General features: G+C 43.8%; 1 protein-coding gene across 15 annotated transcripts in view; it reads left to right on the top strand.

Moving 5' to 3' along the window:
* Window positions 1-18,261, top strand: part of Sema6d (semaphorin 6D) — a 581,349-nt gene extending 563,088 nt beyond the window's left edge. For 5 of the 15 annotated variants that reach the window (XM_052725619.1, XM_052725617.1, XM_052725620.1 and 2 more), the window contains 18 exons: window positions 4,114-4,276; window positions 4,679-4,790; window positions 5,333-5,393; window positions 5,510-5,572; window positions 5,677-5,778; window positions 6,019-6,109; window positions 6,536-6,655; window positions 7,333-7,421; window positions 8,141-8,358; window positions 8,471-8,602; window positions 8,885-9,040; window positions 9,124-9,297; window positions 10,026-10,166; window positions 10,262-10,339; window positions 10,699-10,799; window positions 11,177-11,233; window positions 12,675-12,842; window positions 14,542-18,261. In XM_052725619.1, the coding sequence (XP_052581579.1) occupies window positions 4,168-4,276; window positions 4,679-4,790; window positions 5,333-5,393; window positions 5,510-5,572; window positions 5,677-5,778; window positions 6,019-6,109; window positions 6,536-6,655; window positions 7,333-7,421; window positions 8,141-8,358; window positions 8,471-8,602; window positions 8,885-9,040; window positions 9,124-9,297; window positions 10,026-10,166; window positions 10,262-10,339; window positions 10,699-10,799; window positions 11,177-11,233; window positions 12,675-12,842; window positions 14,542-15,830 (3,261 nt within the window). In that variant the 5' untranslated portion in view covers window positions 4,114-4,167 and the 3' untranslated portion in view covers window positions 15,831-18,261. The remainder of the gene's footprint in view (window positions 1-4,113; window positions 4,277-4,678; window positions 4,791-5,332; window positions 5,394-5,509; window positions 5,573-5,676; window positions 5,779-6,018; window positions 6,110-6,535; window positions 6,656-7,332; window positions 7,422-8,140; window positions 8,359-8,470; window positions 8,603-8,884; window positions 9,041-9,123; window positions 9,298-10,025; window positions 10,167-10,261; window positions 10,340-10,698; window positions 10,800-11,176; window positions 11,234-12,674; window positions 12,843-14,541) is intronic. The other 10 variants (XM_052725623.1, XM_052725624.1, XM_052725625.1 and 7 more) reach the window with 10 other exon arrangements.
* Window positions 18,262-19,227: the final 966 nt, after the last annotated feature.

Below are 19,227 nucleotides of genomic sequence, written 5' to 3' on the forward strand. Positions count from 1 at the left end.
AGCTTTACTGGTTGGAGAGGGTCTTTCCCAGGTAGCTGGGTTGATCAAAATCTCGTCCAGGCAGCCATTCCTGTCAGAGCGCCTCCTGTGCCACTTCCCACCTCTCAATCTTCCTTGCAGCTTGCACTCTGCGTCCTCTGGCCAGCCCGGAGCGGGCTAGTGAATCTGGCCAGTTTCAGGGACTTCTGGAAGCTATTTAGTTGTTATTGTTCACCCCTCTGCTGAAGGAGTTCCCCTGCGGCGGGGTGGAATGGTTTCATCTTGGAGGAGACTAGCACAGGATCACCTCTTTTCTTGAAAACAGGTAGGATGGAAGAACTCTACAGCCGTCAATCTGGAGGTTAGGTTGCTGAAGGCTGGGTGGGATGGACTGAAGTGTTGGTCTCCCGTTTCTCTCCTTTCTTATGATGCCGCTTTTCTGGGCTATAAATGATGGCTTTTTGATAGTTACTGGTTGCAGTCTTTGATATATATTACCCTTCAGACTGCCAAAAATACTGTTTTCCTTTCTAGTTGTGTTCTCATTTGTATAGACCTTAAAAATTAGCTATCCTGTAGGGTAAAATGAGGTGTGACTGTGGAGCTCAGTCCTGGAACCTATCTCCTCATGTGGATACTGCCACTTGGGCACTGGGTGTCCTGGCAGCTTGGAGCTCCCTTTAAGAGCTTGCTTTGTTTTTTGACAAAATATGCTCATCCTTGTGTCACCGCTCTTGGACTTGACAGAGTAGCCCCACCGAGGATGCTCTCTATATAAGCTTACTCTGGGGAAGTGGTCCCTCCTCCTCAGTGGAGGCGTCTGCATTTGTGGACTGGACCTTGTCCTGCAGGAAAAACCCCATCCTTGTGGTGATGGCAACACAGGAAGTTTTTTGCAAGTGGTTCTACCTGATGGAAGAAGGGGGATTTCCTTCACATCTCTGTTGCCTAATGAGATGAAACAGTAAATCATAATATTTACTAAAAAGCTACTAGAATTTTGCTGTCAGTCAGGTAGTGGTAGATGTCTTCTATGGATCATTTCATCTAATCCCCAGAAGGGCCAATGAAATGGTAAAGACAATTGCTCTTGTGTTACATTTGATAAACTGAGTCAAATCCAGACACACGGAGTAAATGTCACAGGCAAATTTTAGCTTTTTCTAGCCTCCAGTCTACATCCTTTCCAGTGGTTTATCTGACTCCGGACTTGCCTGCATCACCTAACTAGTGTCTTGATTTGAGCCCTAGAATCCCAGACGTGGTGGAGCACATCTCTAATTCCAGCACTTAGGAGGCTGAGCTGTGAAGCTATCCAGCCTGGACAACCTAGTGAGCTCAAAGCTAGCCTGGGATACATAGTGACACCGTGTCTCAAAAACCTTAATAACTTGGAGGATTTCTATGCAGCTCAGTCCTCTATTTGGTACATTTCTCAAATGGACTTCCAGATTCTTTCCGCGCGCGCGCATGCGCGCGCGCGCGCGCGCACACACACACACACACACACACACACAGCCACCCCCCGCTGCCACCGCCATTCTTTGCTATATGTATAACAACAGATACTTCCATGTATAGCATCAACAGTAAAATTGTATTTTTTTTTTTAAATAAAGCTTTCTTCGTGGGCAGAAAGCCATTGATGGTGGACTTGCTTTTTGAAGGATTAGGTTGGCTGCGGGCAGGGTTTGGGAAGAAGAGCTCTGTGTGTCAGATGAGGTACTAAAGGATGTAACAGCTCAGCCATAACTAGGGGCTAGCTATGAGTCAGCATGACCTGGCTTAAGTTCTTGTGGATGGGGGCCTCTTCCGGTGCTGGGAAACACAGATGCTGCCTGGCTGACGTGAGGCATGGAAGAGAGCCTCCCAGAACTTTCTGTTTCCATACACGTATTTCCACATTTCTTTAGGAGCAGTGAGTGTTTGAGATCCTTTTTCATGATTCTGGGCAGAAAGAGCCAAGTGACTTTCCATCCGGAAGATGCAGTTTGGGACTGGAGCCACAGCCAAACTTGGTGCTCAGAGCATCATTAGTCTTTTTAGGCTGCTGGAATCGTCTGGAGTCTTGACAAACAGAAAGCATTAAGAACAAGCCAGGCCAGGCTGCTTCAGGAGATGTGGCAAAGGGAATAAGGTTATGTTGTTACAACTGAAAATATGTGAGACAGAAATACGAGGACAGTTACTACCATCATGGGTTTGGGTTGGTAAAATTCTCAAGAGAAGGTTTCGTCATAAGTAGATATCAGCTGCAAAATTTATTCTAAACATAGCCTTTTATATTAAGTAGCCTTTTATTTGTAAGAGAAAGTGGACGAATTATCATCAGTTTTTAGCATAGCTTTTCATCAGACCTTGTTCAGACTCTTGAGGTGAACCTGGCCATACACAGTGCGAACTCTGCTCAGACTCTACTGTCCAATAGGCATTTCTTCCTTTTTATGATGAAGAGATGCTATTTCCATATTTTATAGATAAGGAGACCAATTCTCCTAGAGATTGAGGGTCCATTCTCCGGGGTCAGTTAGCCAGCAATGATAGAGTTCCATCCAGTCCCAGGCTTGAGTACAGAATGATGTTGTCATCATTTCCATTTGCCCTTATATTTTGTGAAGCATTTTATTTATTAACTCACTGCTGGATGCATTGTCTATTAACAGATTTTATCAAAACACTCTCTCCATATAAAACTAGGCCTGTTTTAAAAATTACAGTTTTACTCATTTGTATTTGGCTTACACTTTTGTTCAAATTATAGTTTGTGCTGTACATATTCACATTTTTTAATTACTGAATTGTTGTATACTCCAGAATTTGAGATAGCTACTTATAATTTGTCCCATGGTTATTAGTTATACAGAGGGAGGCCATTTTTTGGTCACTGAAAGTGACAGCTTTGGTTGGGAAAAGATGGCATTACTGAAAAGCAACACCCTTGGAATCTCACAGAGGTCCCTCTCCCATTGGCCCAGAAAACCCAGTTCATTTCATCAATGATTTGCTAACATTTACAGATCTTTTAATTCTGTTCTGTTTTCATGGTTTTATTGGGGTATTGATCAACAGTAACTGTACATATTTAATGTGTGATTTAATATCTGTGAAACATAACTTCAATAAAAATGATGAATATAGCCATTCCTCTCAAAAGTCTCTTTGTAATGCCATCTGTTTGAAGGAAAAAACACCCATTTATTTCCTCAGTCTAGTTTGGAGTGGAGAGTCTGGTCAGAGACTCAGATGACTGCTCTGGACTCCAGCCTTGCCCTGGAGGCACCATGAAAGTCAGAGTGAATTTGGTTTTTTGTCAGCCTTTAGTTTTCCCATCTAACAAAGGGAGGGTGTTAGGACTAAGGCCCCCTACAGCTCAAATCCCAGTAAAGGGAAGAGGACAGTGTACTTAGGACAGTGGTTTGTGTCTGAATGGTTTTATGTTAGAACATCCGTGTCCCTAGAGGCAGGGTACCAGCTGGCCTACTCTGTCACTTCTGCTTTACCGATTAGTTTTCACGAAATCGTCTTTATTTCTTTTCAGTCCCTTTCACCCTAATGCAAGGTCACTGATCCCTTTTTGCAAGTTGGTCTTCAAAACACCTGTTTGAGAATGTAGGACCATGGCTCCTGCGATGCCAGATGCTGGATGCTCGGCAGCACTTATGCAAAAAGCCCGTGGCTGAGGGCAAGGTCATCAGCTCTGGCTTTTCAAGGCAGTTTGGGCTTTTCGTGGGAGGAAGAGACATGTTGTATCTATGTGTTTCAGGACTGGGGGAAGGGATACAGATTGTAGTTTAATTAAAATTCTGATTCCTACTTTGCCTACTTCCTTGCCAAGTCAGCAGCCAACACTTCTGTTTGTGGTTCTGGTGATTTTGCTGCAATGACACAGAGTTGCCTCCAAAATGCTGGCAAATGAACCCAAAGCATCAATATGCTCACCAGGTGCTTCAGCAGGACTTGGCTTGGTGCTGCCTTCTGTCTGTTCTTGGAGATACCTGTCTGCCACTGCCAGGTGTCTTGGTTGATAGGAAGCTATGGAAAGAGGTGGGCAAAAAAAAAAATAGGATCATCTACGAGTGAGAAGGTAATTTCACCACAGCGTAAAGGTCTTCCCATAATGCTTTTGTCTTCCAGGTAGCTAGGTGGGACTTCTGAGGAGGGGTCGCTCAGATTTCTTCTTGGCCAACCATGAGGTTCTTGCTGCTTTGCTTCCACGTGCTGTTCCTTCTGGTCTCCAGGTTACGGGCAGTCAGCTTCCCAGAAGACGACGAGCCCCTTAACACTGTTGATTATCACTGTAAGTCACCCAAAGCCCTGTTGTCCTTTTCAGAGGAAGCCTCATGTTTGCCTCGTTCTATGCAGATTCATTTTCAGCGCCAGAGACAGATTTTAATATGTCTGTATGATGTTTTGCCCATTAAATCACCTGCGTTCTTTTATTCGGCTGTGCAGAGACTGAGCCAGGTCTGTTGGGCGCTGCCCTGCAGCAGCCCATACGTAGAAATTATGGGTTTTCAGTAAAAAAGAAAAAGACCGTGTGCTGACACTCTACATCTTTTACTAATTTATATTCAAGACCTTAAAAGAGGAATTTAGTTAAAACCCTTCCTACAAGTACTATATACAGCTAATCAATGCTGGCTATTGATTCTTCAGCTCTGTAATCCTGACTGATGGTTTAGCCCATTTTTACTTGCAGATTCAAGGCAATATCCGGTTTTTAGAGGACGCCCTTCAGGCAACGAATCGCAGCATAGACTGGACTTTCAGCTGATGCTGAAAATTCGAGACACACTTTATATTGCTGGCAGGTAATTTTCCTTTCGTTGGTTTATTAGATTAAAATTCTTTTCTCTTGTGGTGCTTGCATTAATGTGTCTAGTTCATGAAAAACTAATATGTGATTGTGATCAAGAATTGCAAGTAGCCAAAAATACTCTCCATGAAGAGCATGCTGGGTACCAGTTACAGAATACAGAACTACAGACCTCTGTGACACATCCAGAAATCACACATCATACTTTTGTCTTAAAGGAACAGGAGAGAAAAAAAAAAACATTCTTCATTTTTTTCTAACTTAGAATTATTCAAGCAGATATCAGAAACATGCCCATGCTAGTGCCCAGTCAGTGTGCCCCAAGCCTGGAGGGAAGTGCCTCCTTTGCTCCTTGACTTCAGTGATTCATGGAACCATGTCATTAATGAAAAAGTACTCCTTGTTAACTCTGTGCAAGTCACGGAAAAGCCTGATGATCTTCAAAGAACAAGAGTGGCAGATCTGTAAAGATGAAATAAGAGACAGCTTAGCGTTTATGCATTCACGTGATATGACTTACTGCCTTGTTTCCAACAGAGATCAAGTCTATACAGTGAACTTAAATGAAATTCCCAAAACAGAGGTCATACCAAGCAAGGTGAGCCACCAGCTACAGAGGGCAAATGTGTTCCCACTCCCTCTGAGCTTCAGTAATGCCCCCGCCAAAAGTGCGTCCTCTTAAGACTGAACTTTGATTTTACTTGATCCATCCAGAAGCTGACATGGAGGTCCAGGCAACAGGATCGAGAAAACTGTGCTATGAAAGGCAAGCATAAAGTGAGTACAGTGGACGGGTGCCTGCTCCTTCCCTCTTTGTGGACTCGCCGCCATAGTGTCAGCATAGGGGATGTCTGATCGTCAGGTCATTCTTTTTCCTTTAGGACGAGTGCCACAACTTCATCAAAGTATTTGTTCCAAGAAACGATGAGATGGTTTTTGTTTGTGGTACCAATGCTTTCAACCCGATGTGTAGATACTACAGGGTAAGTGTGTTTTATATGATGAATATTTTTCCCCTTCAACTATGTATTCCTTCACTGGTTTGCTGTGAGAGATGAATCTTCTCTGCTATAACCCAGTGATTTGTTTTATCTCTAATGTTATAAGAGAATACAAAACAGAATCCCTCAAATAAAATTTCAATATAAATAAAGCAATATTGCCTTCAAACAAGTACATTGAACAGATGTGACACCAGCTATTTTTTTTTTTCTCTCTTGCAGTTGAATACCTTAGAGTATGATGGGGAAGAAATTAGCGGCCTGGCACGATGCCCATTTGATGCCAGACAAACCAATGTTGCCCTCTTCGCTGGTAAGAAGCTGTGGTGTATTGAATATCAATGATTAATGACATTGAAGGTACAAAAGAATTTAAAGGGAGAAAAAAAGATCGGATTTTGACATAAGCATTTCAAAGGCTAAAGCCAGTGAACAAATTGTTAGGAATAATACGTGAAAAAAAAAATGAGGATCTCAGTGACTGGGACAAGTATTCTCACACGTGGCTCTGCCATTAACTAAGCCACTGACCCTGAATACGTTGCTTAATTTTTGGTGCTGAGATCCCTCATCTGTAAAATTAGGTAATGTCATATGACAGCCAGTCAGAGGTTGAGGGTGAGCACAGGTGTAGTTTATTGCATAGATTATGGTGACAGGTGGAACCTGCAGAAGGTAGCCGTGCTAACATACCGTAGGTAATTATGGTTATTTTACCAAATTATAACTTTGGTTTCAGATGGGAAACTGTATTCTGCCACAGTGGCCGACTTCCTGGCCAGTGATGCTGTCATTTATAGAAGCATGGGTGACGGATCTGCCCTTAGAACAATAAAATATGATTCCAAATGGATCAAAGGTACCTATGAGGAGCAACACCATTGGGTTATTGGGGACGGTGAGAAGGCTTAAGCGGGAGCAGCAGCCAAGTTCGGAGCATGACTTTGAATTGTTCGTCTAGAATAAGCACATGGTGTTTTGCTTATGAACGGGGCATTGACAGGGAATAATCAGACAAGTAGCCGTGTCAGGGAGTAAGTTTATCCAGGCAGTTATGCCAAGTAGCCAAAGCAAAACCAAACAACTAAAGAGAGACCTTGTCTTCACGGATCAATTTGTCTAACTCCACATGCACACAATACTACCCTCCCATGCCTGTCCACCCATCTTGGAACGTTAATAATGAGAACTGATGAGTTAATATTTATAGAGACCTTTTGTTCTTTAGATTCTGAAAATCGGGTTTTTTTTTTTTTTTTAAAAATCTCAATATGAGGTTTTCTTCCCTAGTTAAATAGGTTAATGAATAAATCTGTTGAAACATAGACCTTTGCTGTAGACCAGTTCCCTGTAGGCCCTTTTTCACAGTCCATTAGCTGACTTTAAAGACATAAGCTCCCTGAAGCTTGAACACACCCATATTGGGACTCCTTGAAATCATTGCTCCAAGGGTAGTTATGCAACATGCCTGGCAGGTGGGGTCTTGCACTAATTGAATTATCCTTTAAGAATGGTTTGTTTTCAATTTTCTTTCAGAACCACACTTTCTTCATGCCATAGAATATGGAAACTATGTCTATTTCTTCTTCAGAGAAATCGCTGTGGAACATAATAACTTAGGCAAGGCAAGTGTGTATGCTTGATGTGTGCTCTGGACATAACCAGCACCGAATCCCACCCACTTGGGTAGAGTGATGGGTGCTCTCCTGTCCTGTTTCAGAGCACTCCCTTCAGTGCCTATGAGGCCAAGTCAGGGAACCGGGTTGCTGATGGTACAGCTGACGGTTGGGAAACACCTCACAATGCCCAGAGTGGGAACAGCTGCCTCCTTTGGGCTTTTAAAAGCTTTCATATTTTTATTTCTATCACCATAGAAAGTGGGGGCTTCTTTTTCACTCTCTAGAAAGCCGTCAATGATCTCATCGTTTCCAATGTCAAAGGCAGAATGGAGAACAGGCACCTCTCCTGTTCAATTTAGAGTGTTACTGTAAAAATTCCTGTGTTCCTTAAGTATTGCAACTTCTTCTGTGAGCGCGTTTAAGGACTGCACGTTTTATTAATAGTACGAGAAGCAATAGAAAAAGTTAGAGGCAGAAGTACAGGCATGGTGTTCATTCAGCCAGGAAGATAGATGGTTCGTGTCTCGGGGAGCCTGTTTGGCAGTGTGGGAAAAACTCTGCATTGCGTTCTCACTGCGGAAGCACAGTGAGGGGCAGCTTGTTTTGAGCCAGACATCTATTTTGTTTGTTTTTCTTTTTGTCCCTCCCCTAAGCAGCAACGTTTTGCTGTGTTCCTCTTCCGTGCTCATAACCTCGTCCATCCCTCGCCTTTTGTCTCCCGGCAGGCTGTGTATTCCCGCGTGGCTCGCATTTGTAAAAACGACATGGGTGGCTCACAGCGGGTTCTGGAGAAGCACTGGACTTCCTTCCTGAAGGCTCGGCTTAACTGCTCTGTCCCCGGAGATTCCTTTTTCTACTTTGATGTTCTGCAATCCATCACAGACATAATCCAAATCAACGGCGTCCCCACCGTGATTGGGGTCTTCACCACGCAGCTCAACAGGTGGGAACAAGCGGAACCCTGGTCCTCCCGGAGGTGCTTTGTGCTCCTCCTCGTTGGGACCTGGCACAGCCCCCAGCGTCAGTCTCTTCCTCACCGTTTTCTCATCTTTCAGCATCCCTGGTTCTGCAGTCTGTGCCTTTAGCATGGACGACATTGAGAAAGTGTTCAAAGGGCGATTCAAAGAACAGAAAACCCCAGACTCTGTTTGGACGGCAGTTCCCGAAGACAAAGTACCAAAACCAAGGTAAGAAAACCATTGTGAACATTGGCACCATCTTTCAATCCGTTCTCCCTCCCCAGCAGAGTGTCTCTCTGTGGCAGCCCCCACAAAGCCAATAAATGGTGTCCTGTTACCGCCCTGTGCATGTGGATGTGAAGGGCCCGAGGAATTCTGGGAAATGATACTACTCCTCTGGCTTTTCTGTCGCTTCTTCCTCTCTTGGCCTCTTTTCTACAGAATATGTGCTTACTCCTTAAATTCAGTTATGTGAGCGAGACTGACTGAAGATCCCTGTTTTCATTTCAGGCCTGGCTGCTGTGCCAAGCATGGCCTTGCAGAAGCTTACAAAACCTCCATCGACTTCCCAGATGAGACCCTGTCTTTCATCAAATCCCATCCCCTGATGGACTCTGCTGTTCCCCCCATTGCTGATGAGCCCTGGTTCACCAAGACACGGGTCAGGTGAGACTCCAGGCAGTCTGCTTCCACCTCACGGTTCTCCCGCCACTGGCCTCCTGGGCTGACTTGCCTCTCTCCTCTGCCAGGTACAGGTTGACGGCCATCGAAGTGGACCGTTCGGCGGGGCCCTACCAAAACTACACAGTCATCTTTGTCGGCTCTGAAGCTGGCGTGGTGCTGAAAGTGTTGGCAAAGACCAGCCCTTTCTCTTTGAATGACAGTGTATTGCTTGAGGAGATTGAAGCTTACAACCAAGCCAAGTGAGTACGTTTGAGGAGAAACCTCTTCAGCTCTGCTCAGAAGTGTCTGGTGTGTATCTCATCTGGCCATCTTTCAGACTTCTGAACTAGTGGCGCTTTGTAGCGGTTCTGTTTGGGTTTTATGTCTTCCTTTATTATTTATCTCCCCCCTGAGATGCCTTTTAGGCTTGTTTGTTTTCGTAAGCCCACTAGGGCAAGGAGGGTGAACAGCTGAAGAGTTTAAAAATACGTCAGCCTTCCTTTCTCACCTGTGAAAAATGAGAACATCTTAGCACCATCTTACCTTGCAGATCTATTTTGGGATGCTGCATGTGGCACAGTTGGTAGTGAGCATGCGCACAGAGAGTTTAGCATTTTGTTCTAACCAGGGAACTGAGATTGTTCGGACAACTAAAACACGTAAGAAATCAGTGAGGGAAGTAGAGCACGGGAGACAGACACCCAGAGGCCTCCAGCATGGGAGGATTCCAACACTTTAGAATATTATCCTTCTCATTTGCTAGCGTCCTACACACTCTGCACAGCTGCAATTCCATTCAACCAGGACAGCAATTTTAAAGACCCTTTATCCAGCTTGATTTGTAACAGACAAAAGCAGAGAGCTGTATCCTGTGATGATTATTTCTCAAATTAGGCACTTGGCTTGCTTGGCTGCCAGATCATACCTCTGGTATGGGTGGTGCCGGTTTGGCTTCAATGTATGTCTTCTTAATGTCCCCACAAAATAGGTGCAGCGCTGAGAGCGAGGAGGACAGAAAGGTCGTCTCGTTACAGTTGGACAAAGATCACCATGCTTTGTACGTGGCCTTCTCTAGCTGCGTCGTCCGCATCCCCCTCAGTCGCTGTGAGCGCTACGGATCCTGTAAAAAGTAAGCTTGGGTTTCTTTCCCCGCTCCAGCTGTTGTGATGGCATACCCCGTGCTGATCAGAAAGTCCACATCACAGTTTGTTTGGTCTTCGACAGGTCTTGCATCGCGTCGCGTGACCCGTACTGCGGTTGGTTAAGCCAGGGAGTTTGTGAGAGAGTGACCCTAGGGATGCTGTAAGTACACTGGGCCACCTAACTGTCTTCTCTCAGAGCATCAACAACACCTGAAAAAAAAAAAATTAAATTTCCAGATACACTGCCTTTCGTTTCCTTCATTTCTTTTTCCGGTGTGGGGAAAGTTTTAAAAAAAAGAAAATCTAAAATTTGAAAGGGAAACGAGATTTAGACACAGCAGCCCTTAGGACAACAGATTCCGGAGAGAGACTGTTTCACTCTCTCAGACGTCCTAGATGAACTAACAAGTGGTCCCTTTGGCAAGTGTGTTGAGTCGTCAGTGTATTCTCTCTGCTTCCTGTCACTAACCAGTCTGTGTTCTCGGCTCTGTCCTGGTTGTCCCTTGTGTCCCTATGAAGGCTGTTAACCGAAGACTTGTTTGCTTCCCATAACCACAGCGCTGGAGGATTTGAGCAAGACACAGAGTACGGCAACACGGCCCACCTAGGGGACTGCCACGGTAAGACAGACACCTCCCTTCCCTCCGGCTGCTGCCTTTGACTGTGTTTGCACGCCCACATGATTTTACAACCAGTCTTTATAACGACTTGGGACACATACCACCTAGCATTTAACTTAAACTTCGCAAAAGCTGAGCTGTTTGGTCATGGGGGTCCATTAGAAAAGATTCTGAAATTTTCTTTTCCTTCACCATTGGAACTTTTGTAAAAAAAAAAAAAAAAAAAAGAAAACAGTCTAACGAGAGAGGGAGTCTAACCAGTAGACTTTTAATTTGTAGTCTTTTCTTTTGACTTTTTCCTATTACTTGGAATTCATAAACTTTTTGCTTTCTTTCAGTTACTTTCCACTGATTACTTGTTCCTTTAATCCCTTTAGAAAGTTTGCCTACTTCAACTACACCAGATTACAAAATATTTGGCGGTCCAACATCTGGTTAGTTTTTTTTAATTTTTTTGAATTAACAGTCTTTTCTTTCCTTCAGTTCGGCATTTTCAGCCCCTCTCCCCCTCCTTTTGCGCAGTTTGGCAGCCCCTTCATTTTTCTGCTTTGACTCATAACCCTCTGAAGGTCCTGAAAGATGTTTTCTTATTCAACCCTCCACCCGTGTGTAGCATGTTAATGATTCATCATTGACCGAGGCACATCCGTAAGAACAGTCCAATGGGTTGACATATACCGCATTTCAACTGCACGCCGGCCGCCCAGCTTCCTTCTCTCTCAGCCCTTTGCATTGTGAATGCTCCTTCTGGCCATCTGTACTCCATGGATGACAGAATCGCATAATTTCCCCCTTCTCTCTCCACCTTTCATAAGACCAAGGAATGAACAATACACATTTTTTTAAAAATGTGTATTTCTAAGTTTTAAAGATCTTTTTTGAATGTTTTGTGGTGATCCCAGGAATCTCTGAATGTTGTGTTCTCAGTGGTGTGAAAGTAGCTTCAGTTGAATGAAGCTGGAATTCGATGTACAAAGATGTACAGTGGGGTCTCCATGCACATCTCCCTGTGTTTGTTTAGAAGTCTCTACCTGTAACTGTTGGATCAGTCTATACCGTGTCCAAAAGCATATGCTTATATATTCATGGGAATCTACTAGGTTAACGCTGGTAATAGATACAGAAAGGTTCAGTTGCTCTTCGGTCTATGCTGCTTCTAGGGTTCACATCAGTTTCATCCCTCAGGGGGGAGAAAAGGATGGCTGATCTCATGTATCCCAGCATCCTTATCCAGTGTGTAAATGCCATTGCTTGTGCATGAGTTACTGCTAACTCTTTGGAAGAAACTCCCCAGGCATTTCAGAGAACACAGCAAGGTTTGTGCTGCACTGTGGATGGAGGTTCTCAGTGCAGTGAGAAATCTGCAAATGGACAGGAGGCCCTGGAGAAGCAGAATGGCCTGTTAGGCAGAACTGGTTTATCAGGTCCAAAATCAACTGTTTACTTGGACTTGACCAGGTATTTTCTAAATGAAATTCCATTATAGCTTCACCAGTGAAGAGAAGGGTATAAAGACTCCCCAACCATTCACAAAAGTTATCTGTACAATACATATTACAAATAAATTAAATGACCCCCAAGAGCTAGAGAGAAGCAGAGGCAGCCTGAGTTGGGACTTACGTTACATTTCCACGAGGAGGCTTCAGTAGGAATGTTTGAGGATCTTTTACTGTTAAAAATCTGCATACTATGTCTTCATTGTCAACTTTTAGTTTTCATGCTTCTCTTACAAGGAAAGGAATTGGTCTAGTGTGCTTTTACAAAATTCTAGGACAGGATTTCTCAGAACATTTACTTGACTTTAAAATGCAACAAAGCAATCAGAAAGCTCTTCTGACTCTAGCCATGTTAATGGACATCTGTTTGCCACCACAGACATGGAGGTCTCTTCATCTTCTGTTGCCACTGTGGCAAGTAGCCCAGAAATTACATCTAAAGTGGTTGATACCTGGAGACCTAAACTGACGAGCTCCCGGAAATTTGTAGTTCAAGATGACCCATACACTTCTGATTTTACTGATACTTTATCAGGTATCCCAAAGGGTAAGGCCTGGCCAGGCACCTCATCTCCAACTGCATGGAAACCTGACTCCTGGCATGGCTCTCAGAGGGAAAACTCAGTAGACCTAACGGCAGGTGCCTTCCTCTGGCACCTGTGGCCACAGTGACTTTGCTGTCCTGTGGTTAAGTCTGAGTTCATTCCTGCCCAGGACATCGCTCCTGAAACAGCCACTCAGACAATCTAATCTGCGTTGGTTTCTGCCTGGAGACACTGAGAGCCTGCTGTGTATCAGAGAACTTTGAGGGTCACCCTCAAAATATCAAAACAAAAAACAAAAACAAAACAACCTCACAGACGACAAATATCCTGTTACCAAAATTCTATCGAGGAGACTCTCTCCACCCCTTACTTAGCTTCAACTGCGAACGTAATGTGGAAAGGATATGTGGGGGTGACGAGTCACTCAGATGCCACAAGCAGTAAAGCATGACATAGTACTCGTCTGTAATTACTACTTTCAGCACATAATAGATGAAGTTTAAAAGCTGCCTGATCAATTTGCTTATTAGATCTAATACTTCAGGAAAACCCAAAAAGTCTGTCCCTTTGTGTATACGCTGTGGTCTCAGGTTTCCAATCAGTTCTTACAGCATTGCCTTGTCATTTATGATTTACTTCTTTTGATTTTTGTTTCCTGTATTTTCATTGCAAACAATTTTATAATCATTATTTCTGTTTTGATTTCTTCAGTAATACCATTTCTTTGTTCTTTTCTTTCCTGGTCTTTCACAGTGCCATTACATTCCATAACTTTGACAGCTGATTAAAAGCAACTAACAGTCAGCCTTTACTGCTCTCCTAATGCCGGAGAGCCCTCCCAGTCGCTCTGACTCAGTCACTCTGGGATAGCTGCATGAGTAACATATAATGGACTTGAATACCTCTCAATCTAACGTTTCCTTAATCGCTTCTTAGATGTCTGTGGCTGCATTAAAACTTCCAATAATTACAAACTAACTCACTCTTCACTCCCTAGGTCTAATTTAAGTATTCCTCAAATACCTCCAGATAATTTAATGGTATTCTTAAACTAATATATAGATTATTTTCTTACCCTGTCCCGTTTTCTTACATAGTAGGTACTTCACGAATATTTCATCCCAAGATGAAATTTCGAAACAGAATGTGAAGACAAATGCATAAGTGTAGATTTGTACTTAACACTGACCAAGTAGCTGCTTTTTAGTTTGTGACCAGTTCTGCTTTTGTTCTAGTTAACACAGCTGTATTAGCATAGCTATTTTAGCGTGATGTGTGTGTTTGCTAATTCAGACACTTCCTTAACTCCAGCTGCAACTCTTTAATCCTTATTTAGGAATTAGGTGAGAATCCTAAGGTAAATGTTTCCTGAAATATTCTAACTCCGCTCTTTAGATAGAAACTTTTAAAATTCCTAACAACTGCTTAAAAGAGATTGGGGCAAAGGAAGGAGAAACATGCTAACGGAAGATGAGAGTTATGTTGACTTTTGCAGCAAGCATGTATGTTTCTGGAGATTGTAGTGTGATTTCGGGGAGGGGGGTGGGAATACATGTGAAATGTTGTGATCTACTTGATCCTATAAGCTAGGCATACAGAGCCTTTGAAGGCGGTATTGGTTCAGCGTAAGCTCTTTTGTATTTAATGTTTTGGTTTTTTTTTTAAAGCACCTCCTTCAAAGTCTTCACATGTCTGTTGCAGGTGTACGGTGGGAAGTGCAATCTGGAGACTCCAACCAGATGGTCCATATGAATGTCCTCATCACCTGTGTGTTTGCGGCTTTCGTCTTGGGCGCATTCATTGCAGGCGTGGCTGTATACTGCTACCGCGACATGTTTGTTCGCAAGAACAGAAAGATCCATAAAGATGCGGAATCAGCCCAGTCGTGCACAGACTCCAGTGGGAGCTTTGCCAAGCTGAACGGTCTCTTTGACAGTCCCGTCAAGGAATACCAACAGAACATTGATTCTCCTAAACTCTATAGCAACCTGCTGACCAGTCGGAAGGAGCTGCCACCGAACACGGATACAAAATCCATGGTTATGGACCATCGAGGCCAGCCTCCAGAGCTGGCTGCTCTCCCCACACCAGAGTCCACACCTGTACTCCACCAGAAGACCCTGCAGGCCATGAAGAGCCACTCTGACAAGGCCCACGGCCATGGTGCTTCAAGGAAAGAACATCCCCAGTTTTTTCCTTCTAGTCCTCCACCCCACTCCCCATTAAGTCACGGGCATATCCCCAGTGCCATTGTTCTTCCAAACGCCACCCACGACTACAATACGTCATTTTCAAACTCTAATGCTCATAAAGCTGAAAAGAAACTTCAGAACATCGACCACCCTCTTACAAAGTCGTCCAGTAAGAGAGAGCACCGGCGTTCTGTGGATTCCAGAAACACCCTTAACGATCTCCTGAAGCATCTAAATGACCCAAACAGTAACCCCAAAGCCATCATGGGAGAAATCCATATGGCCCATCAAACCCTCATGCTGGACCCAGTAGGACCTATGTCTGAGGTCCCACCCAAGGTCCCTAACCGGGAGGCATCTCTATACTCCCCTCCCTCAACACTCCCCAGAAATAGCCCAACCAAGAGAGTAGATGTCCCCACCACTCCTGGGGTCCCAATGACATCTCTGGAAAGACAAAGGGGTTATCATAAAAATTCCTCCCAGAGGCACTCTATATCAGCTGTGCCTAAAAACTTAAACTCACCAAATGGTGTTTTGTTATCCAGACAGCCAAGTATGAACCGTGGAGGATATATGCCCACTCCCACCGGGGCGAAGGTGGACTATATTCAGGGGACACCTGTGAGTGTCCATCTGCAGCCTTCCCTCTCCAGACAGAGCAGCTACACCAGTAATGGCACCCTCCCCAGGACGGGACTAAAGAGGACACCATCCTTAAAACCTGATGTGCCGCCAAAGCCTTCCTTTGTTCCTCAAACCACGTCTGTCAGGCCACTGAACAAATACACTTACTAGGCCTCCGACGTGCTATTCCTGTGTGGCTTTATCCTGTCCCGGTTGTTGAGAGGTCGCTGTGAGGGTACCTTAAGACAAGATACCTGCTTGTATTTTAAGAGAAACAAGTAGCCAAAGAAACTCTGTAACTTTGGTAACACCAGAACTTGCCACATGTAGCTACTGCAGCAAGGCTTCTGTGTACTTGCCTGAAACAAAGGGAGGTACTGGTCATTCCATTTCTCTTGTTTGGAGCTGCAGGGGCTTTGTAGCCTGCAAGGGCTCCCTTCACCAGTATAAAGAGCTGATACAGTACTCAGAAGACTGAACAAATACTTGAAAATGGGTTCAATTGAGACTGCCATTCTGTGTGGTCTTCCCATTAAATGTGAACATTTTAATATTGTATGCATTCACCTTGCCTCTTGCACAAATGTCAAAATGAAAAGATGGGAATGTCTCAAAAACAAAATGAGCTTGTAGCTTACCAAGCAGTTTGCTAAAAAATTCAATCTTTGACCCAAACTGTAACATTTTTTTTTTCATGTGTGGCACTGTTTTTTCATTTGATGCCACCAACAAAATTGTGTTAGAGAGGTGTGTGTGTGTGTGTGTGTGTGTGTGTGTGTGTGTGTGTGTGTGTGTGTGTGTAGTGAGACAGCTCTGTACCCATTAGGATTTATGTAGGTGCCCATGGCATCTTTTTGTACTATGGAGTTGTTTACACTGAGCATGATTGAAGACAACTAGCTTCCTCCCACACCAGTCCATTGTGTTCAGCTCCGAGAAAGGAAGTCGAGGCTCCTTTGACTGTCAGATGATTAACTTAACCTGTGTGGTACCCAATGTCAGAACATTTAAGAGTTCTAAATAATTTTGTGCTGCTATTCATCAAAACTTCTATTCCAGCCTTGCCAGCTTAAGAAGTTAGCGATATTAAGAGGTATCCTTGATGTATCTACCAGTATTCAGTAGTAACATTTACCTGTCCACTGTGAATTAAAGCCTGAGGCACGCTACTTAACCCCGGACACACTCATAAGTGTTTATTTTGATTGTGTTGTTTTATTTTCCGTATAGCAAAACATTTTCTTCTGTTAACTCTTCCCTTCCCCCGAGACAAAAAGAGAGAACCCAAACAGAGGACAAAAGAAAGAGACAGAAAAGGAGTGACAGACAGTTGGCTTGCCAGGGAGGGTCTGAAAAGCCACCAGTGGTGCCATCCTGTCCTCTGTGTTGCGTTCTGAGGATCTTCTCCTGAGTCATGCAGGCAATGACAGTCAACTGTAAATACCACATGTGAGTTTACCTGGATCTGTGCATTTTGTGCCTTATTCACGAGAGTGGTAGAAGTTCTGCACTATATTGAGTGTTTCCACTATAGCGCATCCTTTCCCATGTGCCGGTTGTAGATGTTTGTCAGCCAGCACCTGAAGACTTCGTACAAAGTCATATGGCAACCTAGAGCAATTTGTCGTTGACCCCCCCCCCCCCCACACACGCACCAGAATCAGAAGTAGCACCCCCTCCCCTTGCCATGATAAACATTCCAGCCCTGCTCTTCTGATAATGTGAAGGCAGATGAGGGTTCCCAGGGAACGTGGCACCTGAGGAAACCATGTCTGAAGTCATTTCTGTGTAGCTTGGCAGGGCCCACTGACGGCTGACGATGTGCAGCCCTACTGACGACTTTGGTTAACTCATTGCACATGGCCCAGTCATTGACCCAACCTAATCTAGAAATGACCGCAGCTGAGGAAGGCTCCTGACCCAGCCAGGTAAAGTTAACCAATATCTTGGGACAGTGACGATGGTATGCATTACTTGTGGGGGAGGAATGGGTGCAGAACACCAGATCATTTTTATACAGAATGTCGAATACTGATGGAGTTGGTCTTTTCCTTCAAGAACATTCTTTTCTAGAGAAAAATGATTCCCTGTGATTTCTTGGGAGCTCAAAAGCTGAAACACCTGTCCTCAAACTACTTCAGCTTTGCAACTAAAATATTACAGTTTAATCAATTAAACCAACCAACAATAAGCACTACGCAGTCTGCCACCAACAACGTGTTTGCATTTACCTTACCGATATTAATCCCAGCGTGGTAACTCTGTGTGACCCTGATAACATTTTGTAACATTGTGCTGCCTTAGAGTGTACTGTGAGTTCTATCAGTATTTATGTTGAAATTTCTAACATGGATTCTAGTCTCTATTCTGTTAATTTAATTTTAAATGCTTTATCCATTTGTGCAAAGGTAAACACAGATTGTATCTTTTTTAATGGTACGGCATAAAAAATAACCCTAAAGTGAAGTGGCTCTATACTGTTTTATAGAGTACTTTAACATGTATAGAAATCTTGTAAACTTGTATTGTGGATGTGTAAATAATATGTACTTTGGGTTTTTAACACCGCATGTAAAGTCAAAATAAAATATCCAAGTCATTACATCCTGCCTTTTGACATTTAAGAGGTTTATACTGCATCTTTTTTTTTATGATAGTCATGCTGTATTTATTTCAAAAATCTAGTAACTTCTTCTTATCAGAAATATCTGTTACCTGGTCACATTATGTTCCCATTTTCTTTCTCCTTGGAAGACTCGTTAAAGGCTAGAGTCTGAAATTAGACGAGTGTTCAGAAAAATCACATGACTGATGGTCCTGCATCCACAGTCCAATGCTGATCTTGTGCCTTGATCTAGCTCCAAGAGCATTTTAGAATTTATACCCTGTGGGCTAGATGGGTAGAGTGCTTGGTGCGTAACCGTGAGGACCAGGGATTGAACCCCCAGCCCTTTGAGCTTGGCACAGCAGCACTTCATAAGACCAGTGCTCCTAACAGATGGGAGACGGAGACAGGAGAGCCCTCCAAACAGGCCGGCTAGTCTAGTGTAAGCTGGGGTGAACAAGAGACCCTGTCCCAGGCATGGTGGAAGATAGACCACTTATACCCATGGCATGCATGCATCTACACACAAATATGTATACATACATACATACATACAACACATGGAGAAATATCACACAAAGAATTCATGATTTATACTATCACATGAAAATGTAAACATACTTTTTGTTCAGAATCATAACTTGGGTGCATGGAAGTCCTCCACACATTGTACAATAGGTGAATTGACCAGATACTAAAGTGGGAAGTAAAAGTAGGATTCTGTGGCATTTCCCTTAGCATGTGACTAGCTGGGAGTAGCTGATACTGGCCCTTATGGATGGGCCCAAAGCCATCTCTGATGCAGTGAGATTGTGCCCACGCTCTGCCTATTTGGGTTCAGCATTTTCTCCCAGCCAAAGCCTACCTGCAGCTTTTCTGAGGTCTTTGTCAGAAGACCTCAGTAGCGTCTTAGAGCAGCAGACACTGTCATATCCCATCTAGGGTCTCACCCCTTTCATGGTA

Source organism: Peromyscus californicus, unplaced genomic scaffold, assembly GCF_007827085.1.
Source record: "Peromyscus californicus insignis strain IS unplaced genomic scaffold, ASM782708v3 Scaffold_7__1_contigs__length_154581171, whole genome shotgun sequence".
Lineage (NCBI taxonomy): Eukaryota > Metazoa > Chordata > Mammalia > Rodentia > Cricetidae > Peromyscus > Peromyscus californicus.